Source organism: Salvelinus sp. IW2-2015, linkage group LG4q.1:29, assembly GCF_002910315.2.
Source record: "Salvelinus sp. IW2-2015 linkage group LG4q.1:29, ASM291031v2, whole genome shotgun sequence".
NCBI classification, from domain to species: domain Eukaryota; kingdom Metazoa; phylum Chordata; class Actinopteri; order Salmoniformes; family Salmonidae; genus Salvelinus; species Salvelinus sp. IW2-2015.
Window position 1 is genome coordinate 8,682,235 of NC_036842.1, and position 26,934 is coordinate 8,709,168.

Here is a 26,934-nt window from a genome sequence, read left to right on the forward strand (position 1 = left end):
GGAGTGATACATCTACAGAAATCAGAGGCCTCGCAGTACAAGTACTTGACAAAAAAACATATATTTTTTTTATTCAGCTATTAAGAAAAACCTTGATTAAACAATCTCTGTACATTCTGTGAGATATGTTGAGGAGCTGGAACAGAAGTCAGAAACAAAATGAGGCCCCGGCCCCCCTCTCCCACCCCCTCACATACAGTACACCTCCACAACACCATTCTCTATTAACGCCCCAATACCTCCACCCCCATCCAAACACCCACACTCCAAACAGCCACTCTTCTCACCGACTCGCCTCCTCTTAGTCATCATCCACCTACCACCATCCTCTCCACACACAAACCTTTCACTCATACATCTTGCTCTCTCTCTCTCACACACAATCTTCAACTCCTCCACTGGTAACCGACTGACATCTTCGAAAAGAGACAACTCATCTTTACTTCACCCCTCCCTCCCTCCCCCTGGCTGAGCTAGGTATAACGCCTAATTCTACTTTTCGTAAAAATAAAATAATAAAAACAAAGTCAAAATCACATTGAGAGAAGGGAACATTTATAATGTACATATATAATATAAATGTCAATACTCTGTCACACTATCATTGGCATAAGAAAGGATGGATTTAATGCAATGGAGGTTCCAATCGATTTTTCTCTTTTTTTATTCAAGTGCTCTTGCTTGCTCTTTTTGGGTGGGACACGAACAGACACAGCAAATGTACTTTAAACTTTATCTTAGGCACCATAGCGTAGGTACTTCATATTTTAGGCACCATAGCCTAGATACTTTATATCTTAGATGAGTAAAGACCTTTATATGAGTTACAGCACAGGTCTTCCTTTGCCAAGCACACAAAGTAGTAACAGATAAAAATGTGTTCTGAATATTATCCCAAATATCAACTCAAAATTACAAAATGGATTTGCCTTTTATTTAATACGGCAGTGAAGCCCCAGCCTAGGGCCAGTCTACATAGAAATGTACATTGTATATTGAATCGTTATGTATCATTTATAGAAATGTACACTGTAGATTTAATCATCATGTGTCATTTGTTCAGATCCACTTTTAAACTGATGACATTAGATTCATTCTAGATGAAATAAATAAACATGATGTTGGACTGATTCTCTGGAGGCCAAGTAAGAAAGACCCATCCTACTGCCCCTCACAGAGATAAGAGAGGGAGAGAAGGAGAGGAAGAGAGGGAGAAAAGAGACGAGAGAAAGAAGAGGAGACGAAGAGAAGAAGAGGGAAGGGGAGAGAGTGAAAAAAAGAGAGGACAGCAGAGAGAGGGAGAAAGGCACAAGAGAAAGGGAAAAACAGAGGGAGACAGAGTGAGGGAGGTGGGCCAGGTGTCTAGGCCTGTGTGTTGGTTCCGTTCTTGTCGGGTGGGGCGCTGGCTGTAAGGTTGTTGGAAGGGGGAGGAGCATCTTGGCGGGGGGGCATCCTCTCATTGACCCTGTCCAGACCTCGGGCCTCCTCAAAGGACTGGATCTTATGCTGCGGGTTGAACCCTTGGATGGCTGGAGGAGAGATGTAGAGTTTAGCATCAGTGCAGGAACCCAACACACACCACAGTTGCAGGGTACAAAGAGGGTAAGGGGGATACAACTCTAGGTTTGGTATGATGCTAGGTAAGGGAGGTATATGGTAAAGAGGAAGGATTAGGCTCTAGTCTAGAAGGTACTAGGTAGTGGTCATAAGTATAGTCTAATATGGTAATGTTAGGTTGCTAATACATGATAAACTAGTATAGTTTAATATGTTAATTTAGTCACTAATACATGGTAAACTAGTATAATCTAATATGGTCATGTTAGGTTGATAATACATGGTAAACTAGTATAGTCTAATATGGTAATGTTTAGTCGCTAATACATGGTAAACTAGTTTAATATGGTAATGTTTAGTCGCTAATACATGGTAAATAGTAGTCTGATATTTTATTCAAATGGCACTCGCCAATCTGAGCTCTTTGTTGCAGGTGCATGGTAACATGAGAAAAAATAAGAAACCTGCACACTGCTCCTGCCTGCTAGCATCACTGCTCCTGCCTGCTAGCATCACTGCTCCTGCCTGCTAGCATCACTGCTCCTGCCTGCTAGCATCACTGCTACTGCCTGCTAGCATCACGGCTCCTGCCTGCTAGCATCACTGCTCCTGCCTGCTAGCATCACTGCTCCTGCCTGCTAGCATCACTGCTCCTGCCTGCTAGCATCACTGCTCCTGCTAGTATCACTGTGATACTAGAAAGAACAGTGTGTGGGTTTCTTATTTTTTCTCAGACTAGAGAGGTTTAGTTGTTAGACTTGGTGGTTAGAGGTAAGACACTTACTTCAAGAACATCAAGGCAGCATGGGCAAACAAACGAGAGAGAGAGATTGAGACCAGGTGGTGGAGAGAGAAAGAGAGGGAGTGCAGGGGAGAGAACGAGGGAGTGGAGGGTAGAGAAAGAGGGAGTGGAGGGGAGCGAACTGGCATAAACAGTCTGATACTTTAAGGTCAATAGCCTGATATTTTGTGTTTCTAGTTAAGCTAACAAAAAAAATCTGCATGTTCCTGTACGCTTATGAGAAACCCTGTTTACATGGTAGTTATGTAGATCAATACTGACTAATGGGCAACATTTTATGTACACAAAACGGCACTTGTCAAAAATACCTTAAACCCCCTAAGGTTGATGTCCGCGCCCCCGGGGAAATCAAATTAGCATAATAAATAAGCTAGAGACGTTTAACAAAATAATAATAATAATGGATGCAACTCAATCCACCGCATCTGCCTATGTCGCACTTCTGCATCTGCGGTGAAAGGTGACAGAGCTAGAGCAGTGTTTGTCAGACCATGAGACATCCCGAAAATTGGTCTTCTCAAAAAAATCATCTGTAGCGTCCGAATGGCCTACAAACTATTGTGGAAAGATGAGACTCTCACGATGGCGTTCTCCATTTTGCTCTACGACCTCCACAAGTGGCAGACTCGTCTGAAGTTTGTACAGATGATCCGCCAACTTCTGTCTGTAAGGTCCGAACCGTTTGGTCTACAAACTAATATGACCCCTCTGTGCAAAGGTGACTCTCACAAACATGTACATGTGGGTTGTTTGCCCGGGGATGCCCACTGGCCTCAACAAGACTCGTCTCAAGGTCCCCGGTACCAGTTGAAGAAAATGAATGGAAGTACAGAATATATGGAGACGATTTAATGCCAAAAATATGGGGTTAAATACATGTAAACATAAAAAAATTGATTAAAAAAACACTTCCTGATCTTTCTAATATCGCTCCGATATAGGAGAGACACTTAAAAACAAAATTCCTTGATATTTTTTTGGGAACTATCTGTTATTCAATGTGTTTGTATAGGCTAATAGCAGTATGGCCCAAAATAATAATGAATAAAAAAAATGTTTTACATATTTTTGGGAGTTACTTCAAGGGGTCTTAAAATTTCAAATCAAATAACCAATTCCATATATCTTAGTAGAACCCCCCCCACCCCGCCCCCCCTTTAGTGTCTGATGGGTTGAAGGTAGACTTGGTAATATGTACATAAACAACAATAAGCTCAAACTTTGCAGAGGGAGGAGGGGAGAGAGAGAAAGAGAGAGAGAAAGAGATGACAAATGACTTGCGTACCTCGTGCCTCTTCTGCCTCTACGGTAGCTGTGTAAGCGTGCGTAGTAGAGCCATGCCCAAAACATACAGAGAGAGAGTTAACATTACCAACAGAACCAGATCAGTGAGTAATCAATGCATCCAGAGAGTGTTAAACATCATTTATAGTCAGTGAATTATGTTGCCAATGCATTCAGTGTTAAACATCATCTATAGTGAGTTACACTACATGGCCAAAAGCATGTGGACACACCTTCAAATTAGTAGATTCGGCTATTTCAGGCACACCCGTTGCTGACAGGTGTATAAAATCGAGCACACAGCCATGCAATCTCCATAGACAAACATTGGCAGTAGAATGGCCCGTACTGAAGAGCTCAGTGACTTTCAATATGGCACCGTCATAGGATGCCACCTTTTCAACAAATCAGCCCTGGTCAACTGAAGTGCTGTTATTGTGAAGTAGAAACATCTAGGAACCAACGGCTCAGACGCAAAGTGATTGGCGACACAAACGCACAGAACGGGACCACCGAGTGCTGAAGCGTGTAAAAATAGTCTTGTCCTCGGTTGAAACACACTACCAAGTTCCAAACGGCCTCTGGAAGCAACATCAGCACAACTGTTCGTCGGGAGCTTCATGAAATGGGTTCCTTGGTCGAGCAGCTGCACACAAGCCTAAGATCACCATGCGCAATGCCAAGTATCGGCTGGAGTGGTGTAAACCTTGCCGCCATTGGACTCTAGAGCAGTGAAACACGTTCTCTGAAGTGATGAATCACGCTTCACCATCTGGCAGTCCGACGGATAAATCTGGGTTTGGCAGATGCCAGGAGAACGCTACCTGCCCCAATGCATAGTGCCAACTGTAAAGTTTGGTGGAGGATGAATAATAGTCTGGGGCTGTTTTTCATGGTTCAGGCACCTTAGTTCCAGTGAAGGGAAATCTTAACGCTATGGCATACAATGACATTCTAGACAATTCTGTGCTTCCAACTTTGTGTCAACAGTTTGTGGAAGGTTCTTTCCTGTTCAGCATGTCAATGCCTCCGGGCACAAAGCGAGGTCCATACAGAAATGGTTTGTCAAGATCGGTGTGGAAGAACTTGACTGGGCTGCACAGAGCCCCTACCTCAACCCCATCAAACACCTTTGGGATGAATTGGAACGCAGACTGTGAGTCAGTCCTAATCGCCCAACATCAGTGTCCGACCTCACTAATGCTCGTGGCTGAATGGAAGCAAGTCCCTGCAGCAACGTTCCAACATCTAGTGGAAAGCCTTCCCAGAAGAGTGGAGGCTGTTATAGCAGCAAAAGGGAGACCAACTCCATATTAATGCCCATGATTATGGAATGAGATGTTCGACAAGCAGGTGTCCACATACTGGCCATGCAGTGTATGTTATCAATGCATTTAGAGAGTGTTAAACATCTATAGTCAGTGACTTGTTATCAATCCAGTCAGTCAGTCCGTCAGTCAGTCAGTCAAAGATCATTCAACTACATCCCCAACCTTCCCCTGCCCTCTCAACCCCGACACAGGAGTACTAGGATTTACACATGATCGTCCCAGTCACAGTGGTTAGTGCAGAAGGAGAGCAGGAATGTTTTGGGTTTAAGAGCTTGATCGAGGTTTAAAGATTTTTGTAGGTTTAAGGAGAATGTGGATTAGGGATTGGTGTGTGTGAGTGAGAGGTAGTGTGTGTTCTGGGAGAGAGAGGGAGAGAGTGATTTAGTAGTGTGGGTGTATGAGTGTGTGAGTCAGAAAGAACGAGAGAGGGGGGGGTGTGATGAAGGTTTTGTCTGTTGGTGGGTTTGAGTGCAGGCAAAAGAGAAAGCATGATGCCATAGTAATTCAGGTTAGAGTGTATGAGTGTAGGTGTATGTTTGTGTGTAGGTTTAGGTGTGTATACATACCGCTCTCCAGGGTCTGCCGTCCTCCAGACAGAACTCCTACAGGCAAGGCCCCAGTCGGGGTCAGCCCCTTCAGCTGTAACACACTCTCATTCTCCTCTCTGTCAACACACACAAATTCCATTTTCAAATTCAAAAGCATAGTTGTTACAAGGGAGGCACCGTACACAGATTGTATTGAAAGCTAAACCTAACCAAGGCCAGATATAATCTTTCATCAATACTGTCTGTAATGGTGTGCCCCAGGGCTCTGTACTTGGTCCCCTCTTATTCACTATTTATATAAATAATTAAGACAAAAATGTGCAAAATGCACAACTTCACTTTTATGCTGATGATACTGTTATTTATTGTTGTGCGTCGTCTCTCACAAAAGCTTTCCAGAACTTGCAAACTGCTTTTTATACTGTTCAACATACCTTGTGTCAATTTAAGCTTATCCTCAATACTGACAAAACTAAAGGTGTTTTCTAAAGCAAGAAATAGACCTCTGAACCTTTCACCTATTACTACCTGTCAGGGCAAGGAGATTGAGGTTGTAACCTCATATAAATATCTTGGAATTTTAATTGATGACGGCCTCTCTTAAATTGCATATTCAACAACTTACAAAAAAATGAAGCTGACGTTGGGATTTTATTTTAGGAATAAGGCCTGTTTTTCTTTTGAAGCCAGAAGGAGGCTAGTATCAGCTACATTTATGCCTATACTAGACTATGGGGATATTTTATATATGAATGCTACCGCTCAGTGTTTGAGATCAATTGACACTCTTTACCATGGCACTTTGAGATTTATTTTAAACTGCAAACCCTTACGCACCACTGCACTTTGTATACCAGGGTTGGCTGGCCTTCTCTAGTCACTCGTAGGCTCAGTCACTGGTATACTTTTATTTACAAAGCCATTTTGGGTTTACTACCATTTTATTTGGGCATTTTTATTGTTCAGAAATGTGGTGGGTACTCTCTTCGTTCGCTGGACTTTATCCTGCTAACTGTTCCAAATGTCCGAACTGAATTTGGTAAAAGGGCTTTTATGTACTCAGCGCCATCGTCTTAGAACACCTTACAAAATACTTTTAAACTGGAAGAACTTGTCCRGATTGGTATTTTTAAATCACTGATGAAGGATTTTGAGACTGATTCCCTGACTTGTCAATGTTTTTAATTTGCTGTTTTATGATTTTGTTATACTCCTGTGAATTCTATGGTTTTTACTAGATAACATGAAAAACTACAAGTAGTCTGTCTGTAATTGTGTAATGACTTGGTGCTGCCTATCTTGGCCAGGACGCTCTTGAAAAAGAGATTTCAAACCTCAATGAGCCCTTCCTGGTTAAATAAAGGTTAAATAAAATAAAAAATACCTTTACAGAGGTTGATTACGTCATCAATAAAACCGTATAGAGACAAACACACACAAACACTTACCTGAGTACAGAAAAGACACGGGCCATCTTCCCGATCGCTCGGATCTTATTCCTGATCACCTCCTTCCTCACAGCAGAAGTTCCAGCTGAGAGAGAGACAGAGAGAGGAATGGGGAGTGAGAGGGGGGGGGGGAGAGGGGGGGGGAGGTAAGGGACTGGCGAAACTAAAACTACCCTTCATAGTCACACGCACATCACGACACACACTGGCAGTGTTCAAGAGCATCAAAACTCATGGGTAAATTGTGACCGACTGATCTATAAATATTATTGAGTAGTTATTTATGATGCTAGGGGATATGTAGATCAGTCCATCTCGACTCACCTTTAAAGTCGAACACGCGTGCACCCGCACAAACACGCACACAGCTCAGCTGATACTCAGCTGGCATGTGGCATCAATAGAAGCTTTGATAAGGTATTGTGCAACAACAGATATTTAAGACTGAACAGTGTTTATAGGGCCACTGCCCTTCCTGATTTGGCCACGTTTTACACTTGGTTCATTAAGAAATGCTAGCGGCCATGACGCAATTTAAACGTGAGTTGGTGTCGGGGTCTGGTTTGACTTGGGCATTTCGTGTGTGCATTTGCAGGTGGGAAGTGTTAGCCAAACTATTTAGCCAGTTACCTTCAGCAGGCTGGTGTGCGATCGTGGCAAAGTTGGTTTGACTTTGGATAGCCTACAGTGCCTTCAGAAAGTATTAACATGTCTTTTTACACATTGTTGTTGTTACAGTCTGAATTTAAAATGGATTCCATTTTTATGTTTTGTCACTGGCCTACACACAATACTCCATAATGTCAAGGTAGAATTGTTTGTCAAAATTGCTACAATGTCTTGAGTCAATAAGTTTGTTGTGGCAAGCCTAAATAAGTTCAGGAATACAACATGTGATTAACAAGTTACGTAATAAGTTACATGGACTCACTCTGTGTGAAATAATAGTGTTTAACATGATTTTTGAATGACTACCTCATCTCTGTACCCCACACATAGAATTATCTGTAAGGTCCCTCAATTGAGCAGTGAATTTCAAACACAATTTCAACCACAAAGACCAGGGAGGTTTGCCAATGCCTTGCAAAGAAGAGCACCTATTCGTAGATGGGTAAAAATAAGAAAAAGTAAACAGTGAAAATCGCTTTGAGCATGGTGAAGTTGGCCAGGTCGATGAATACGGCTGCACAGTACGGTCTTTTATCAATGGCGGTTATGATATCGTTTAGGACCTTGAGCGTGGCTGAGGTGCACCCATGACCAGCTCGGAAACCAGATTGCATAGCGGAGAAGGTACGGTGGGATTCAAAATGGTCGGTGATCTGTTTGTTAACTTGGCTTTCGAAGACTTTAGAAAAGGCAAAAGGTCTGTAACAGTTTGGTTATAGAGTGTCTCCCCCTTTGAAGAGGGGGATAACCGCGGCAGCTTTCCAATCTTTAGGGATCTCAGATGATACGAATGAGTTTGAACAGGCTAGTAATAGGGGTTGCAACAATTGCGGCAGATCATTTTAGAGAGGGTCCAGATTGTCTAGCCCAGCTGATTTGTAGGGGTCCAGATTTTGCAGCTCTTTCAGAACATCAGCTATCTGGATTTGGGTGAAGGAGAAATGGGAGGCTTGGGCAAGTTGCTGTGGGGGGTGCAGAGCTGTTGACCGGGGTAGGGGTAGCCAGGTGGTAAGCATGGCCAGCCGGAGAAAAATGCTTATTGAAATTCTCGATTATCATAGATTTATCAGTGGTGACAGTGTTTCCTAGCCTCAGTGCAGTGGGCAGCTGGGAGGAGGTGCTCTTATTCTCCATGGACTTTACAGTGTCCCAGAACTTTTTGGAGTTTGTGCTACAGGATGCACATTTCTGTTTGAAAAAGCTAGCCTTTGCTTTCCTAACTACCTGTGTATATTGGTTCCTAACTTCCCTGAAAAGTTACATATCGCGGGGGCTATTCGATGCTAATGCAGTATGCCACAGGATGTTTGTGTGCTGATCAAGGACAGTCAAGTCTGGAGTGAACCAAAGGCTATATCTGTTCCTAGTTCTACAATTTTTGAAAGGGGAATGTTTATTTAAGATGGTGAGGAAAGCACTTTTAAAGAATAACCAGGCATCACCTACTGACGGAATGAGGTCAATATCCTTCCAGGATGCCAGGTAGATTAGAAAGGCCTGCTCACTGAAGTGAGGGAGCGTTTGACAGTGATGAGGGGTGGGCATTTGACAGCGGACCCATTACGGACGCAGGCAATGAGGCAGTGATCGCTGAGATCCTGGTTGAAGACGGCAGAGGTGTATTAAAGGGCAGGTTGGTCAGGATGATATCTATGAGGGTGCCCATGTTTAGGGTTGTACCTGGTAGGTTCCTTGACAATTTGTGTGCGATTGAGGGCATCTAGCTTAGATTGTAGGACGGCCGGGGTGTTAAGCATATCCCAGTTTAGGTCACCTAACAGTACAAGCTCTGAAGATAAATGGGGGGCAATTAATTCACATATGGTGTCCAGGGCACAGCTGGGGGCTGAGGGGGGTCTATAATAAGCGGCAACAGTGAGAGACTTATTTCTGGAAAGGTGGATTTTTAAAAGTAGAAGCTCGAACTGTTTGGGCACAGACATGGATAGCATGACAGAACTCTGCAGGCTCTCTGCAGTAGATTGCAACTCCACCCCCTTTGGCAGTTCTATCTTGGCGGAAAATGTTGTGGTTGGGGATGGAAATTTCGGAATTTTTGGTGGCCTTCCTAAGCCAGGACTCAGACACGGCTAGGACATCAGGGTTGGCGGAGTGTGCTAAAGCAGTGAATAAAACAAACTTAGGGAGGAGGCTTCTGATGTTAACATGCATGAAACCAAGGCTTTTACGGTTACAGAAGTCAACAAATGGTAGCGCCTGGGGAATAGGAGTGGAACTGGGGGCTACAGGGCCTGGGTTAACCTCTACATTACTAGAGGAACAGAGGAGTAGTAAGATAAGGGTACAGCTAAAGGCTATAAGAACTGGTCGTCTAGTGCGTTGTGGACAGAGAATAAAAGGAGCAGATTTCTGGGCGTGGCAGAATAGATTCAGGGCATAATGTACAGACAATGGTATGGAAGGATGTGAGTACAGTGGAGATAAACCTGAGTTTATCGTTGAGTGACGATGAGAGAGGTTTCATCTCTGGAGGCACCAGTTAAGCCAGATGAGGTCATTGTTGATGACAACAATGCTGTTTTCACTTTGCAACTTAATATAAATCCAGTAGCGTTCTATAATTACACTATTAGTTTGTGTTTGTTACATCTGCAAACAGCTAGTTTGTCTTTTCTTAGCAAGTTGGGCCTAAATCGTTTTAGCTGGCTGGCTAGCTAATAAATGTACTGAGTCAGAGCAAACGTAAATAGCTATACAACCTGGTAATACCAGTGATATAGACCTAAATCAGCATGTTGTTTGTGCAACAGTACCTTCTAAATCAAAGAAGAATATGCAAAGAATGAATATGTTAGCTACATGAAGTAGCTAAGAGAAAACATTAAATGTAGCCCAAGATTATAGCATCCCCGAGGAAACACTTATCAACACTTTGGTTCCTACCCTGCCACAATAACTCCTCCCTTGCATTTTAATTCATTGTCATGTCAGACACTATTAAAAGTGCACACTATTATATTCTAACTATAGAATTAGGCTAATCATTCTATTTCCATGATTACAACAGTTCACCCAAGTGTTTTGCTCTAAATTGCAAGTCAAATCGATATTGCAACATTTGCTGAAAAATATGGCCTAGATTGTTTGCCCATATCGTGCATCCCTTCGTGGCAGTGTGGAAATGATCTGAAATGTATGAAAATGCTGAAAATTGTTTTTGGTTGAAGCATAAAACAATCAGAACGGAGAAAGACCCATTGAAAATCACTTTGAATATATGTGTTGCCACTCACTACTTGTTTTCAATATTTTTTTAACTTTGATTATTTAAATACATAAAATACCATCAAATCGTCATTTTTGTTGTTGTTGAAATACCTCAATATGATACCACTGCTGGCTTGCTTCTGAAGCTAAGCAGGGTTGGTCCTGGTCAGTCCCTGGATGGGAGACCAGGTGCTGCTGGAAGTGGTGTTGGAGGGCCAGTAGGAGGCACTCTTTCCTCTGGTCTAAACAAAGATCCCAATGCCCCAGGGCAGTGATTGGGGACACTGCTCTGTGTAGGGTGCCGTCTTTCGGATGGGACGTTAAACGGGTGTCCTGACTCTCTGAGGTCATTAAAGATCCCATGGCACTTATCGTAAGAGTAGGGGTGTTAACCCCGGTGTCCTGGCTAAATTCCCAATCTGGCCCTCAACCATCACGGTCACCTAATAATCCCCAGTTTACAATTGGCTCATTCATCCCCCTCCTCTCCCCTGTAACTATTCCCCAGGTCGTTGCTGCAAATGAGAACGTGTTCTCAGTCAACTTACCTGGTAAAAAAAATAAAAATAAAAAATAAATAGATATTTTGGCCATATCGCCCAGCTCAGATAATCCCTACCCTCGAGTCGCCGCGTTGTCGTAGTGCTGCTGCAAATGTACATTGTCCCAGGGGCGTTGGCAGTCATAATGTAAGTAACCTCATTTCTGTCCCTCTAACTCCCCTGAGTGTCTCTGCCAATCCTACATATTTTGTATGCAGTAATCATGGGCCTATGAACCTGAGTTACACTGTTAGCACTGAGCCGGTTTGCCTTAGAAGGAAGTCCACTGTGTGCAGCTCACCCTGCATCATCAGCTTAAACATAAATATCACTGTCATGTCTACCTCTAATAAGCTTGTCAAGTAAAGCAATACAAAAAGAAACACCAAAAAGTGCTCAAATGAACTTGCGAGTAACTGACAACATTCATATACTGACTATCTCTGAAAGTCACTTAGATAATACCTTTTGATGATACAGTGGTAGCAATACATGGTTTCAACATCTTCAGAAGAGGCAGGAATGCCAAATGGTGGAGGTGTTGCCGTGTATGTTCTGAGTCATATTCCTGTAAAGCTTAGAGAGGAAATGCTGTAGAAGTAATATAGCTACAGATGATTAATTTGCCTCCCCTAAAGCCAATTCCCGTGGGAAGCTGCTATAGACCACCAAGTGCAAACAGTCCGTATCTGGATAATGCGTGAAATGTTTGATAATGTATGTGATATCAACAGAGAGGTATTTTCTGGGTGACCTAAATATTGACTGGCTTTCATCAAGCTGCCCACTCAAGAAAAAGCTTCAAACTGTAATCAGTGCCTGCAACCTGGTTCAGTCAACCTACCAGGGTAGTTACAAACAGCACAGGAATGAAATCAACATGTATTGATCACATCTTTACTAATGCTGCAGAAATCTGCTTTAAAGCAGTATCCAAATCCAACAGATCTAGTGATCATTATATAGCAGCCAAACCCTGGGAAACCAGAGTTCCAAAGGCTGGGCCTAATATAGTGTGTATAAGAGGTCATACAAGACGTTTTCTACTGATTCCTATGTTGAAGATGTGGTGTGTCATTTTTTTTTTTACCTTTATTTAACTAGGCAAGTCAGTCTTATTTACAATGACGGCCTACACTGGCCAAGCCAGGATGACGCTGGGCCAATTGTGCGCCGCCCTATGGGACACCCAATCGCGGCCAGTCGTGATGGATAATGCCTGGATAATGAGGAGCAACCAGACGCTGCACTTCACACATTTATGAAATTGCTTATTCCAGTTACTAAATAAGCATGCACCTATTAAGAAAATGTATGTAAAAACGTTTTATATCAGTGTGGATTGATGTGGAATTGAACAATTGTAGGGTTGAGAGGGATGAGGCAAAGGGAATGGCAAATAAATCTGGCTGCACAGCCGACTGGCAAACACACCGTACATTGAGAAATAATGTGACTAAACCGAACCAAAAGAAGAAGAAACTGTACTATGAAACAAAGATAAATGATAAAGAATGATAGTAAAAAGCTGTGGAGCACCTGAAATTACATTTTGGCCAAAAAGGCAAACTCTGCTCCATCATTCATTGAATCAGACGGCTCATTCATCACAAAACCCACTAATATTGCAAACTACTTAAATTATTTTTTCATTGGCAAGGTTAGCAAACTTAGGCATGACATGCCAATAACAAATTCTGAACCTACACATCCATGCATAACTGACCAAAGTATGAAAGACAAGCATTGTCATTTTAAATTCCGTAAAGTAAGTGTGGAAGAGGTGAAAAAAAATAACAAGCCACCTGGGTCTGACAACTTGGATAGAAAATGACTGAGGATGATAGCGGACGATATTGCTACTCCTATTTAGCATTTCACTTTAAGGTCTACACCTGTTGCATTCAGAGCATGTGACAAATAAAATGTGATACAATTTTATTTGCAATCTCTTCAATCTAAGCCTACTGGAATGTGTGTGCCTACTGGCCTGGAGGGAAGCAAACGTCACAGTAGATCAATTAAAAGATTTTCAGCACGCTTATAGGGAAGGGCATTCAACATGTACGGCACTTATATAAGTGACTGATGATTGGCTGAGAGAAATTGATAATAAAAAGATTGTGGGAGCTGTTTTGTTAGACTTTAGTGTAGCTTTTGACATTATCAATCATAATCTGCTGCTGGAAAAACTTGTGTTATGGCTTTACACCCCCTGCTATATTGTGAATTGTCTAACAGACCACAGAGCGTGTTCTTTAATGGAAGCCTCTCCAACATAATCCAGGTAGAGTCAGGCATTCACCTGGGCAGCTGTTTAGGCCTCTGACTTTTTCCAATCTTTACTAATGACCTGCCACTGGCTCTGACTAAAGCATTGCTATGTATCCTAATAACTCAACACGTCAGCTACCACAGCAAGTGAAACCCCTGCAACACTTAAAGAGACGCAGTCAGTTTCAGAATGGGTGGTAAAAAATGAGCCCTAAATATTTCAAAACAAGAAGCATTGTATTTGGGACAAATCATTTGGGACAAATCATTCACTTGTAATGAATAATGTGGAAATTGAGCAAGCTGAGGAGACTAAACTGCTTGGAATAACCCTGGAATGTAAACTGTCATGATCAAAACATATTGATGCAACAGTAGCTAAGATGGGGAGAGGTCTTCCCACAATAAAGCACTGCTCTGCCTTCCTAACAACGCTATCTACAAGGCAGGTCTTACAGGCCCTAGTTTTGTTGCACCTGGATTAATGTCCAGTTGTGTGGTCAGGTGCCACAAAGAGGGATTTAGGAAAATTACAATTGGCAGCAGGGCTGGCCCTTAAATGTACACGGAGAGCTAACATTAATAATATGCATGTCAATCTCTCTTGGCTCAAAGTCGAGGAGAGATTGACTTCCATCACTACTTGTATTTGAGAAAGGTATTGACATGTTGAATTCACCAAGCTGTCTATTTAAACTACTAGCACGGCCACCCATGCATTCCCCACAAGACATGCTACCAGAGGCGCACAGTACTACATAGAGCCATAACTAAATGGAACTCTATTCCACATCAAATAACTCATGCAAGCAGTAAAATTTGATGTAACAAAACAGATAAAAATACACCTTATGGAACAGCAGGGACTGTGAAGACGTGGATTTTGTGTTGGAGATATGAGGTAGTAGAGGAGTGGCCTGAGGGCTTACACTTAATGTGTTGAGAAATATGTTGTGTAATGTATTGTAATGTTTTTAAAATTGTATATAACTGCCTTAATATTGCTGTACCCCAGGACTAGTAGCTGCTGCCTTGGCTAATGCGAATCCATAATAAATACAAATACTGAAACCCTGTTTCAGTCTGCTTTCCACCAGACACTGGGAGATAAATTAACCTTACAGCAGGACAATAACCTAAAACACAAGGCCAAATCTACACTGGAGTTGCTTACCAAGAAGAAAGTGAATGTCCCTGAGTGACCGAGTTACAGTTTTGACTTATATCTACTTGGAAATACAGTTGAAGTCGGAGGTAAGTTGGGTGAATTTTGTCCCATTCCTCCTGACAGCTGGTGTAACTGAGTCAGGTTTGTAGGCCTCCTTGCTCGCACACACTTTTTCAGTTCTGCCCACAAATATTCTGTAGGATTGAGGTCAGGGCTTTGTGATGGCCACTCCAATACCTTGACTGTGTTGTCCTTAAGCCATTTTGCCACAACTTTGGAAGTATGCTTGGGGTCATTGTCCATTTGGAAGACCCATTTGCCGACCCAAGCTTAACTTCCTTGACTGATGTCTTGAGATGTTGCTTCAATATATCCACATAATTTTCCTGTCTCATGATGCCATCTATTTTGTGAAGTGCACCAGTCCCTCCTGCAGCAAAGCCACCCCACAACATGATGCTGTCACCCCCGTTGCTTCACGGTTGGGATGGTGTGCTTCACGGTTGGGATGGTGTTTTCTTCTGCTTGCAAGCCTCCCCTCTTTTCCTCCAAACATAACAATGGTCATAATGGCCAAACAGTATTATATTTGGTTTCATCAGACCAGGACATCTCCAAAAGTACGATCTTTTCCCCATGTGCAGTTGCAAACCGTAGTCTGGCTTTTTTTTAATGGCAGTTTGGAGCAGTGGCTTCTTCCTTTGCTGAGCGGCCTTTCAGGTTATGTCAATATAGGACTCGCTTTACTGTGGATATACGTAGACACTTTTGTACCTGTTTCCTCCAGCATCTTCACAAGGTCCTTTGCTGTTGTTCTGGGATTGATTTGCACTTTTTTGCACCCAAAGTACGTTCATCTCTCCGGAGACAGAACGCGTCCCTTCCTGAAGCGGTATGACGCCTGTGTGTCCCATGGTGTTATACTTGGCGTACTATTGCTTGTACAGATGAACGGTGGTACCTTCAGGCATTTGGAAATTGCTCTCCAAGGATGAACCAGACTTGTGGAGGTCTACAAATTTTGTTTCTGAGGTATTGGCTGATTTCTTTTGATTTTCCCATGATGTCAAGCAAAAGAGGCACTGAGTTTTGAAGGTAGGCCTTGAAATACATCCACAGGGTTACACCTCCAATTGACTCAAATGATGTCAATTAGCCTATCAGAAGCTTTCTAAAGCCATGACATAATTTTATGGAATTTTCCAAGCTGTTTAAAGGCACAGTCAACTTAGTGTATTGTATACTTCTGACCCACTGGAATTGTGATACAATGAATTATAAGTGAAATAATCTAAATAATTACTTGTGTCATGCACAAAGTAGATGTCCTAACCGACTTGCCAAAACTATAGTTTGTTAACAAGAAATTTGTGGAGTGGTTGAAAAACGAGTTTCAATTACTCCAACCTAAGTGTATGTAAATTTCCGACTTCAACCGTATATGGCAAGCGTGTGGGTGATATTTTATAAAAATGTTAAAAAATAAATGATAACAGGCTGTAAAACAACAAAATGTGAAATAAGTCAAGCGGTATGAATACTTTCTGAAGGCACTATATCTCCGGGGCTAGTTTGTGTTTGTCAATAGATTACACAATGTAAATGAGTCAATATTTTCATTTTGGCACACCTTTTAGTTATCATTAAATGCTTTCAAAATGTGTACATGAATGAAAAAATATATATATAGTTGGTTTGAGGTTTATAAGTCATCGTGCAATTTACCAATGATCCCTAGGCTAAATGTACCGCATACGGTCGTGTGCAGCTGCACTCCGGATTGATCATTACTTGTGTGCAGCCAGCTGGGGGCATGTGGTTTGATTTGAAACAAACCCCACTTTCATTCACGTTGTGATACTGTCTCGTCCACAAATCACACAACACTGACTCGTCCACAAATCTCACAACTCGGTTTTGGATGAGACGGACTTTACGACCAAAATTTTCTTATTTACACTTAATAATACATTTTGAGAGTAGAATAAATATTTCTAAACTCATTTTCTGACTTATATTAACACCACATAGGCTATTTTCGAAATGAGAAGTTGGTTTTTAGGGGCAGTTGCTCTTTAAAAGCAGACCTTCAGTCTCAAACTCATAATTGATGCTGTTAACCAGAGGAAGAGGCGAAGCAAGAGGTTTCACTTTCGCCAAAATCTGTCCAAAATAACCCAATGCGTTTCTATGGGCTTATCTTGCACCTAAGCTTGTCGCCTGCCTTCCTGCCTTTGAGACAACGACTCAAGGGCGGCAAGATGAGCCTCTGGTCAATTTTAGGGATGTGTACGGTTCTTTGAATATTTGAACGGATGCTAGTATTTGAATGCTTGTGAGAGTATACATTTTAGCGAGAAAACAATGATAGGCTTATTTTATAACTGAAAAGGTTTTCTCTAATAAAGCAAAATGTAATATTCATGTGACATAGTTGCATACAAGAACATACCATGACATTTCAAATGATTCATTTCATAAAACAACAATGTGCACGGTGCGCCACATAAAAATACTGACAGATGACCGGTAGCCTTCATGTGTGTAACTTGTTGTTTTTGCTGGCCAATCAAGGGGGCAAAGAGGCTCAGCGTGTAGCAAGTGGAGTGAGAGTTTACTAAAGCAATGCAAAATGGATGAAATGACAGAATTAAGTTACAGATATGAGAAAGAGTAGGCTACAACGAGCAACCAACAGGTAGGCTGTTGTTTTATCTGAATGGGGGTTTGGGAGAAAGTGCAGCATGTGGCCTCAACTAGCTGAGCTAGCTTCTCTAGGCTACTCCAGTCAAGACAGGCACTGTTATATGGGGTCATAAATAACACTGTGGCTGCTACAAGTTAGATAGTCTAGGCTGTAGTAGAGTTGCTCTCTCTTCCCCCGTCTGCTCGTTCCCATCTCATAAATTACAAACCGGCCCATCTGCAGCTGCAGCAATAGCGCGGCAGCCTTGATCCCTCACGCAGCAGTGCTCAGGTTAGAAGAGTCACATGTATTTCGAATATGAAAAAAAAATGCATGATACTATTCCAATAGTGAAATTATTTCAAACCCCCATCCCTAGTCATTATATACAGATCTTTGTTGTAACAACCCTCATCTGTGATGAGCAATAATGCACTTCAGTCAAAAACAACTTCACTTCCTTAAGTTTCAGTTCCTCCTTGAAGAATCAAAATGCTGCTATTTCAGCCTCTCCTCATCATTTGCTTACATTGAAAGTCAATATAAAAACAGTGTGTGTTTTTTTTTTTACCCTCGCAGGTGTCGTCTCCTTCAGACATGAGCTCGTCGTCAGAGCAGATGTTGAGCACGTTAACCAGCATCTCTGTCACTGTAGGAACACACACACAGGGTTACCACACACACACCACATTATCTCACAGGTCAGTTTTGCAAAGGTAACATGGAGCACAACGTTATCACACACACACACTCACCTTTCTCGCCTACAAAGGGCAGAGACCAGGTGAAGACGTCCATGAAGTTGGGCAGCCAGTAGGGGTGGGGGGAGCAGTTGAACTGCCTGATGTTCATCACGTTGTTCTCATACTTCAGCACTGCCGCTACAAGGACACACACACACACATATATATACATAATCTATCTAGCTACCCTGTGTTGCCATGGTTTCTATCCTGTTGTCATGGTTTCTACCTTGTTGTCATGGTTTGAAATGGAGTGTGGCCTTGGTAATTTGTTTACCTTTGTTGTTGTACACGTCCAGGTAATTCGGAGCGGAGAAGATCGTGATCAGAGAAGGAAAACCTGTCGTCTGGCTTTTCCTGTACATTCTATACCTGAAATACACATTAAACAGGAAATACACTGTTTATATCACGAAACAGAATTATACTACTACTACTACTACTATTAATATGAATATTATTCATGCGTCATATTATGGATAATACTCACCCAGCGTCCTGGGCTTCATGTGCTCGTATTACTGACAGCAGATTATTGTTCATCAGAAAGTCACATACTGCTGGGTAACTGTAGAAGTAGGAGCAGCCTCGAACAGAGTTATGAGCAAAGTGTTCCTGGGTCTTCTCAGAGCCGTAGTCTTCTCCAGGGTCCGACCACAGCAGGTCACACATGGGTCCGAARGCAGGGGGCTCCTTAAACCGATCCAGCTGGTCAACACAGAGTTAAACAAAGTTGATCTACAGGGTTTCCCCAATTAAACACAGTTAAATAACTCACTAGACCAGTCAAAACACTTAACATAGCCAGCTAAACCAATTAAAATGATTACGTTAACCCAGAGCAGGTCAGGGGTTAGAGGTCAGGGGTCATACCTTGCGTATGTCATCCAGGCAGGTGATTTCAGGGCTCAGGCCTCCGTGGACACATAGGAACTGCTGGTTGAGGAGCGCAGCCAAGGGAAGGCAGTCAAACGCCTCCATACACGCATCATACACACGCTCAGAGTACTTTATCTTACCTAGAACACAACAAAGAGGACATTATCACTATTCCACCCATGCACCCACCCACACATAGGCACACCCACACAGGCGCACACACAAAATACACAAGGACCACTCACACTAAATACACAAGGACCACTCACACTCTTGTTTAAAGGTGAAGTACTCTGTGAGATGTCGGCACTCATGGTTTCCTCTGAGTAGGAACAGAGTGGTGGGGTGGTTGATCTTCAGAGTCCACAGGAACAACACACACTGAAGATAGAAAGAGTGTGTGTGAGATCCTTCTCATGATGCTAACGTTAGTATCATAATAAGAATCATAGCTAAGATGCTAACAATAGCTAGCTACGATTCCTACCATGAGATTCCTACCGCGACGCCAACGTTGGCTACGATTCCTACCGTGACGCCAACTTTGGCTACGATTCCTACCGTGACGCCAACTTTGGCTACGATTCCTACCGTGACGCCAACTTTGGCTACGATTCCTAACCGTGACACCCAACTTTGGCTACCGATTCCTACCGTGACGCCAACTTTGGCTACGATTCCTACCGTGACGCCAACTTTGGCTACGATTCCTACCGTGACGCGCAACTTTGGCTACGATTCCTACCGTGACGCCAACTTTGGCTACGATTCCTACCGTGACGCTAGCTTTGGCTACGATTCCTATCGTGACGCTAGCTTTGGCTACGATTCCTATCGTGACGCTAGCTTTGGCTACGATTCCTATCGTGACGCTAGCGTTAGCTACGATTCCTATCGTGATGCTAGCGTTAGCTGCGATTCCTATCATGATGCTAGCGTTAGCTACGATTCCTATCATGATGCTAGCGTTAGCTACGATTCCTATCATGATGCTAGCGTTAGCTACGATTCCTATCATGATGCTAGCATTAGCTACAATTCCTATCATGATGCTAGCGTTAGCTACGATTCCTATCATGATGCTAGCTTCAGCTATGATTCCTATCATGATGCTAGCGTTAGCTATGATCACCACAGCTAGGATAAAGGCCAACTTCTCACATCCCCCCCCCCCCTGTGCGCCAGGCCTCTAGCAATTCAAGTTCTAGACAATGAGATTCAGTTCCTTGCCATTTGATTGAGAGCTAGCGAGATGCAAACACAGCAGAAAGAAGGAGAGCAATGACGTGGGGCACATATCTTCACATACACTATGTGACTTAGTACGGAATTTTCAGGGACCACTTGTCTCTAAAGGTCTACTTTCACAACTACTGGCTCTACAGAGCTACTTACAGAACTACAAAAGTACCGGAGTATCTCTTTAATTCATTAGAATACATGCTATTCACAGCCTTCCCACAATATTTTTAAAGTGGGACACACTGTTGGGTTAGGGAGGGTAGTGTGTGTTTCTGTTTGTCTGTGTGGGGGAGGGCGGTGCTACTGGGTAGTGTGCTTCATGTCTATTTAAAGACGTGCTCCTAAGCCCTGCGACTCAAGGCTGTGTAACAGGCCATGACTCCAAATGTCAGATGAAACAGCAGATGCTGAAACACACACTGACCTCGATGCTGAAGTACCCTCGATCGACATAGTCCCCCAGGAACAGGTAGCGGGTGCTGTTGGGCGAGCCGCCCACCTCAAACAGCTTCATCAGGTCAAAGAACTGGCCATGGACATCCCCACACACTGCAACACACACACGTTAGAGGTCCGTCTGTCGGAATATGTTAAGGGTTAATTAGAGGTCAGAGGTTACCTGTAATAGGTGCTTCCACCTCCAGCATGCATTTCTCTTGTCGCAGGATGTTGGCTCCATCAGTGATGATGCGTAGAGCTGCTTCCTCTTCAAGGCGGCCTTCCTTAACCAGATGGCTCTTCAGTACCTCAACACTGGGCTTCCCATCTACATACAGGTCCTTTACAGTCAGCCTGGAACCAGGGGGGTAGGGCACCGCTACAACAAAATAAAACAACATTTGTTAAAAAAACATTTTTATTACTAGGCAAGTCAGTTAAGAACAAATTCTTATTTAGAATGACGGCCTACCCCGGCCAAACCCGGACGATGCTGGGCTAATTGTGCGCTGCCCTATGGGACTCCCAATCACAGCCGGATGTGATGCAGCCTGGATTAACCGAATACACACTACTAACTAAAGGTCGACTGATTAATCTGCACGGCCAATTAATTAGGGCCGATTTCAAGTTTTCATAACAAAAATCGGTAAATCGGCCTTTTTGGGTGCCGATTATGGCCGATTACATTGCAATCCACAAGGAAACTGAGCGGCAGGCTGACCACCTGTTACGCGAATGCAGCGTCAAAAGGACCTTGTGGCTGCAAGGAGCCAAGTTAAGTTGCTAGCTAGCATTAAACTTATCTTATAAAAAACAATCAAACTACACATGCTTGATGATATTACTAGGTTAACTAGCTTGTCCTGCGTTGCATATACAGTTGAAGTCAGAAGTTTACATACACCTTACCCTAATACATTTAAACTCTATTGATTTGCACTTTTCGCACCAAAGTACGTTCATCTCTAGAAGACAGAACGCGTCTCCTTCCTGAGCGGTATGATGGCTGCATGGTGTTTATACTTGCGTACTATTGTTTGTACAGATGAACGTGGTACCTTCAGGCGTTTGGAAATTGCTCCCAAAGATGAACCAGACTTGTGGAGGTCTACAATTTTGTTTCTGAGGTCTTGGCTGATTTATTTTGATTTTCCCATGATGTCAAGCAACGAGGCACTGAGTTTGAAGGTAGGCCTTGAAATACATCCACAGGTACACCTCCAATTGACTCAAATGATGTCAATTCGCCTATCAGAAACTTCTAAAGCCATGACATCACTGAAATTTTCCAAGCTGTTTAAAGGCACAGTCAACTTAGTGTATGTAAACTTCTGGCCCACTGGAATTGTGATACAGTGAATTATAAGTGAAATAATCTGTCTGTAAACAATTGTTGGAAAAATTACTTGTGTCATGCACAAAGTAGATGTCCTAACTGACTTGCCAAAACTATAGTTTGTTAACAAGAAATTTGTGGAGTGGTTGAAAAACGAGTTTTAATGACTCCAACCTAAGTGTATGTAAACTTCCGACTTTAAGTGTAATCAATGCGGTGCCTGTTAATTTATCATCGAATCACAGCCTACTTCAACTTCGCCAAACAGGTTATGATTTAACAAAGCGCATTGCCGATAAAAGCACAATCTTTGCACATATGTACATAACCATAAACATCAATGCCTTTCTTAAAATCAATACACAGAAGTATCTTTTTTTAAACCTGTATATTTAGTTAAAAGAAGTTCATGTTAGCAGACAATATTAACTAGGGAAATTGTGTCACTTCTCTTGCGTTCAGTGCAAGCAGAGTCAGGGTATATGCAACCGTTTGGGCCGTCTGGCTTGTTGCTAACTGTGAACTAATTCGCCAGAATATTACATAATTATTACATAACATTGAAGGTTGTGCAATGTAACAGCAATATTTAGACTTAGGGTTGCCACCCGTTCGATAAAATACGTAACGTTTCCGTATTTTACTGAAAGAATAAAATGTTTTGTTTTCGAAATTATAGCTTCCGGACTTGACCATATTAATGACCAAAGGCTCGTATTTCTGTGCTTATTATATTATAATTAAGTCTATGATTTGATATTTGATAGAGCAGTCTGAACGGTGGTAGGCAGCAGCAGGCTCGTAAGCATTCATTCAAACTTTCCTGCATTTGCCAGCAGCTCTTAGTAATGCTTGAGGCACAGCGCTGATTTTGACTTCAAACCTATCAACTCCTGAGATTAGGCTGGCAATACTAAAGTGCCTATAAGAACATCCAATAGTCAAAAAGTATATGCAATACAAATGGTATAGAGAGAAATAGTTGACGCGTCATAACTCCTATAGTAACTACAACCTAAAACTTCTTAACTGGGAATGTTGAACCACCAGCGTTTATATATTCTCATGTTCTGAGCAAGGAACTTAAACGTTAGCTTTTTTACATGGCACATACTGCACTTTTACTTTATTCTCCAACACTGTGTTTTTGCATTATTTAAACCAAATTTAACATGTTTCATTATTGAGACTAAATAGATTATGTATTATATTAAGTTAAAATAAAAGTTTTCATTGTTCATTCAGTATTGCTGTTATTGTCATTATTACAAATATATTATTCATTTATATATTAATCGGTATCGGCTTTTTTTGGTCCTCTAATAATCATTATCGGCGTTGAAAAATCATAATCGGTCGACCTCTACTACTAACACTAAGTTGCTAACTACTGTAAATAATTGGTGCATTAAACACCCTCAAGCATCTATTGGTCAATGGACCCCAGGACCCACCCCCTAATGTATCTATTGGTCAATTGAACCCCAGGACACACCCTCTGGAGACCTCAGGGTGCCCATCCTTTCACATAAAGAGGTGGCTCTAGAGAAAGAGAGAGCGTTTATGGGTGTACTGCATGGCTGAGTCAGTGGGTAAGAATAGAGCGTCACATTTGCATTAGGACTAGTTACTTCTATCAGGAAGAGCAGGTTTGACTGGCAAATAACCATCTCTATCTGTGTCTCTCTCGCTCTTGTCTGTCTGTCTCCGGGCTATATTAAGTGTTAAATCCTAGCCACATTAATAATCTACCATTCATTCATTCATTAGAACCCAGTCTTTTATGTTATCGTCGGCGTGGCGCCAGGTATTGCATCCATAATTTCCGCTATGAAAATAGTAAAAATATTTATTCCCTTCGGTCTCGCTATATCTCTCTATCGGCTTTCACGGCCGAGTGATCTAGTTAGTGTAAAACTTCAAAACAGAAGCAGGTCACACAGACAGACTGAGCCAATCATGTCACACTAAACTAGTTCATCATATCTAACCCATACACTGAATACTGGTTCATCTTATCCAGAGTGACTGCACACTAAACACACTCTAGTCCCGGGCATAGCTACTGTATATGATAGAGTTCTTCCCTGGGACCTGCATCAGGGCCCATATCCATACATGCATGTATAAAGACATAGTCGTTACACAGGCAGAGCGATGCAGCTGGCTGGCCTGATCAGGTTACCATCGGTAAATAAGCCAAAAGGTCAAAACGTCAACCCTCACAGAGCATTGACAACCCACACACACAGGCGCCCACACACACACACCTCTCACCAAAACGGATTATTGATCGCAGCCAATTCTTTTCAAATGCATGCTCGCGTCGTACTAGAAACATTTAAAGGCATAGGCTGCATTATTTTGACAAACAACGGTCTGCCACTAATCAAAATATTAGCACGAGAGATGCCAACTTTCTGTTTTATTTTAAATGCTATAAAAATACATTTACAACTACAGGTAACATCAGATTAAGCAGATTTTGATTTACACAAGTTACATTGTGTGTGTATATAACTTAAAGAATATTTTTGAAATGTAATTGAATGTGTACTATGCCACAGCTAAAAGCTGAATTAGAGTAGACTAACACATACAAGAAAAACATTTCAATTAATAAGATGAAATACAACAAAATCAAAAGATAAGGGAGCAAGAAGCAAGAATGGAGGTAGACCGGTCTGAGCAGTGGAGGGGGGAGGGAGCATCTTGGTCAGTCACAGCCAGAGAGGTCAGTGGTCATGGCAGAGTCATGCTATAGACCTTTGTATGAGTGTGTGAGGGCTAGCAATGTGATCGTATATAGCCTAGTGCTTTCTGTAGGATGATGGTTAGCCTGGCAGCGTCTGAGAGATGCAGGTATAATGACCTCATCATCTTCATGCTCCCAAGTACCACTTACCCACTGAACCTATCACTCGCTCTCACTCTCTCTTTGGGTCCACAACAAAGGACATTGTCATAAAGCCAGAGGTCACTACTTACTCCTCGTCACTCCATGTGGCCTAACCCAAAGTCCACGAGTCCTGTTGTTATTTTCATAATATAGATCAGTGTTAGATCAGGCTACATGCAGTACCTGCTACAGTTGAGACAGTGCAGTAGCTATGCACTGTTAGGCCTTACATCTGCATGCTGTACCATTCAAGTCCATTACGAATAGAAGCAGATACTTCAAAAGCAAATGTTGCAATTTGGTAGCAAAGCAACCCCCCCCCCCCTAATAGGCCACCCAGGCTGTAAATCAAAAAGACCCGCTCTATGGCACTCAATCCACTGACAGTCATTCAACATATGCCGCAGGAACCGTGTGTGTGTAGACCATCACACACACACACACTCTCTTTTTCTCTCTCTCACACACACACACAGGTCTACTGAACCAGACATACACCAAACAGACAGACACACATTTATTTCAGTTCAGTCAGATTCAACAAAAATATAATCAAGCTAAGACTAGGACGCTCAAAAACAGTTGACTACCTAGTTTGTTAGTCCAAGATTGACGGCCAAATCTAAGTTATTTGGTGTCAAATATTTACTAGCTACCTGCTTGACATTCTATCATGACATGTCATGTCCTCCTACTAGTACTGCAGGCTAACAAGCTAGCAAGGTAGCTAGGAAATAAACAGATGCCATATTATCCCACTTGCGCCAAACAAGCCAAACAGTTTACAACAATGACCTAACTAGCTAGTTAGCTAAATTAGTTAGCTTGATTACTAGTTAACTAACTAGCTGTAATAATCGTGTAACTAGCTAGCTAACGTTAAATTCTCTGCAACCACTTGCTGAATTAATAGAGATACGATTGTATACCTTTAATGGGCCGCTCGGTGGTGGACAGTTTGGTTGGCGTTTGGTCTTTCGTCACCGACATCTCGGTGTATCTTCCCCAGCAGGAAACAGCTAGCTAATGGTGTGAATTCCTCGGCGTAGCTAGCAGGCTAGCTGGTGAAATGAGCTAGCCGTGCTGCTAGCTAGCTAGCTCGAACAGCACCTCTGGATCCGCAGCCTTCCTCTACGGCAGCGGGCTTGCAGACTAGGGCAGTGCAGATCAACTAGGCAGGAGCGTAAATTAGTTAGCTAGCTATAGATGTGAGGGGGAGGGAAAGGGGAAGATCACTTTAACCACTAAATGAAAGCTTTTTTCCTGCCTTGTCTCTCTGCCCTGCGCTGCGGAGGTAACGTTAGCTAGCCAGCTGCTGTCAATTTCTGTCAGATGAATCGACCGCTCCAGTCCAGGAAACGATTTCCAGCCAATCTCACTGTCACTTTGCTCAGGTTTACACACCGCGCATCAGTTCATGTCTTAATTTCATCTGTTTGTTCTTGGCTGTACCTCATTTGGTCCAGGCCTCTCGGTTTGGGTTTTGGTCGTGATCAAATGTATCGTCCAGACTCTGCTGTCGGATTACTGTAATCCACCACAAACGGATTTCCTACAACATGGCTGTGTCTGTCTAACGCATGGTGTTGTGGGTAGTGTAGTATTATTGTCATGCCGGCACACACCTATGGGACACACACTTATGGGACACACACTATGGGACATACACTTATGGGACACACACTTATGGGACACAGGACACACCTGTCTGCTTGTAGGCCGCACACACACACTGGTTTTCTTTCAATACCAACATATTATTGGCCAAGTGTCTTGAAAATGTACCTTCGTGCACGCTGCGAAGGCTGTTTGGACATTTTGCATGTATAAACTCGTTTTTATGCATAGGGGTGGACA

General features: G+C 42.5%; 1 protein-coding gene across 3 annotated transcripts; it reads right to left on the reverse strand.

Annotated features, from left to right (window-relative positions):
• Positions 1-1,175: 1,175 nt before the first annotated feature.
• LOC111961376 (serine/threonine-protein phosphatase 2B catalytic subunit gamma isoform) lies at positions 1,176-26,632 on the reverse strand. 3 transcript variants are annotated; one of them, XM_023983588.2, is made up of 13 exons: positions 26,007-26,632; positions 21,021-21,218; positions 20,826-20,950; positions 19,429-19,540; positions 19,154-19,299; positions 18,771-18,988; positions 18,558-18,652; positions 18,293-18,418; positions 18,109-18,186; positions 6,971-7,055; positions 5,541-5,638; positions 3,645-3,671; positions 1,176-1,529 (listed from the first exon to the last, which is right to left on the reverse strand). In XM_023983588.2, the coding sequence occupies exons 1-13, from the start codon at positions 26,065-26,067 to the stop codon at positions 1,363-1,365; spliced, it is 1,536 nt and encodes a 511-aa protein (XP_023839356.1). In that variant the 5' UTR covers positions 26,068-26,632; the 3' UTR covers positions 1,176-1,362. The 3 variants fall into 3 exon arrangements, with proteins under 3 accessions (XP_023839356.1, XP_023839357.1, XP_023839358.1); XM_023983589.2 differs by having other exon boundaries at positions 1,187-1,520; XM_023983590.2 differs by lacking the exon at positions 3,645-3,671 and having other exon boundaries at positions 1,269-1,529.
• Between the last annotated feature and the right edge of the window lie 302 nt (positions 26,633-26,934).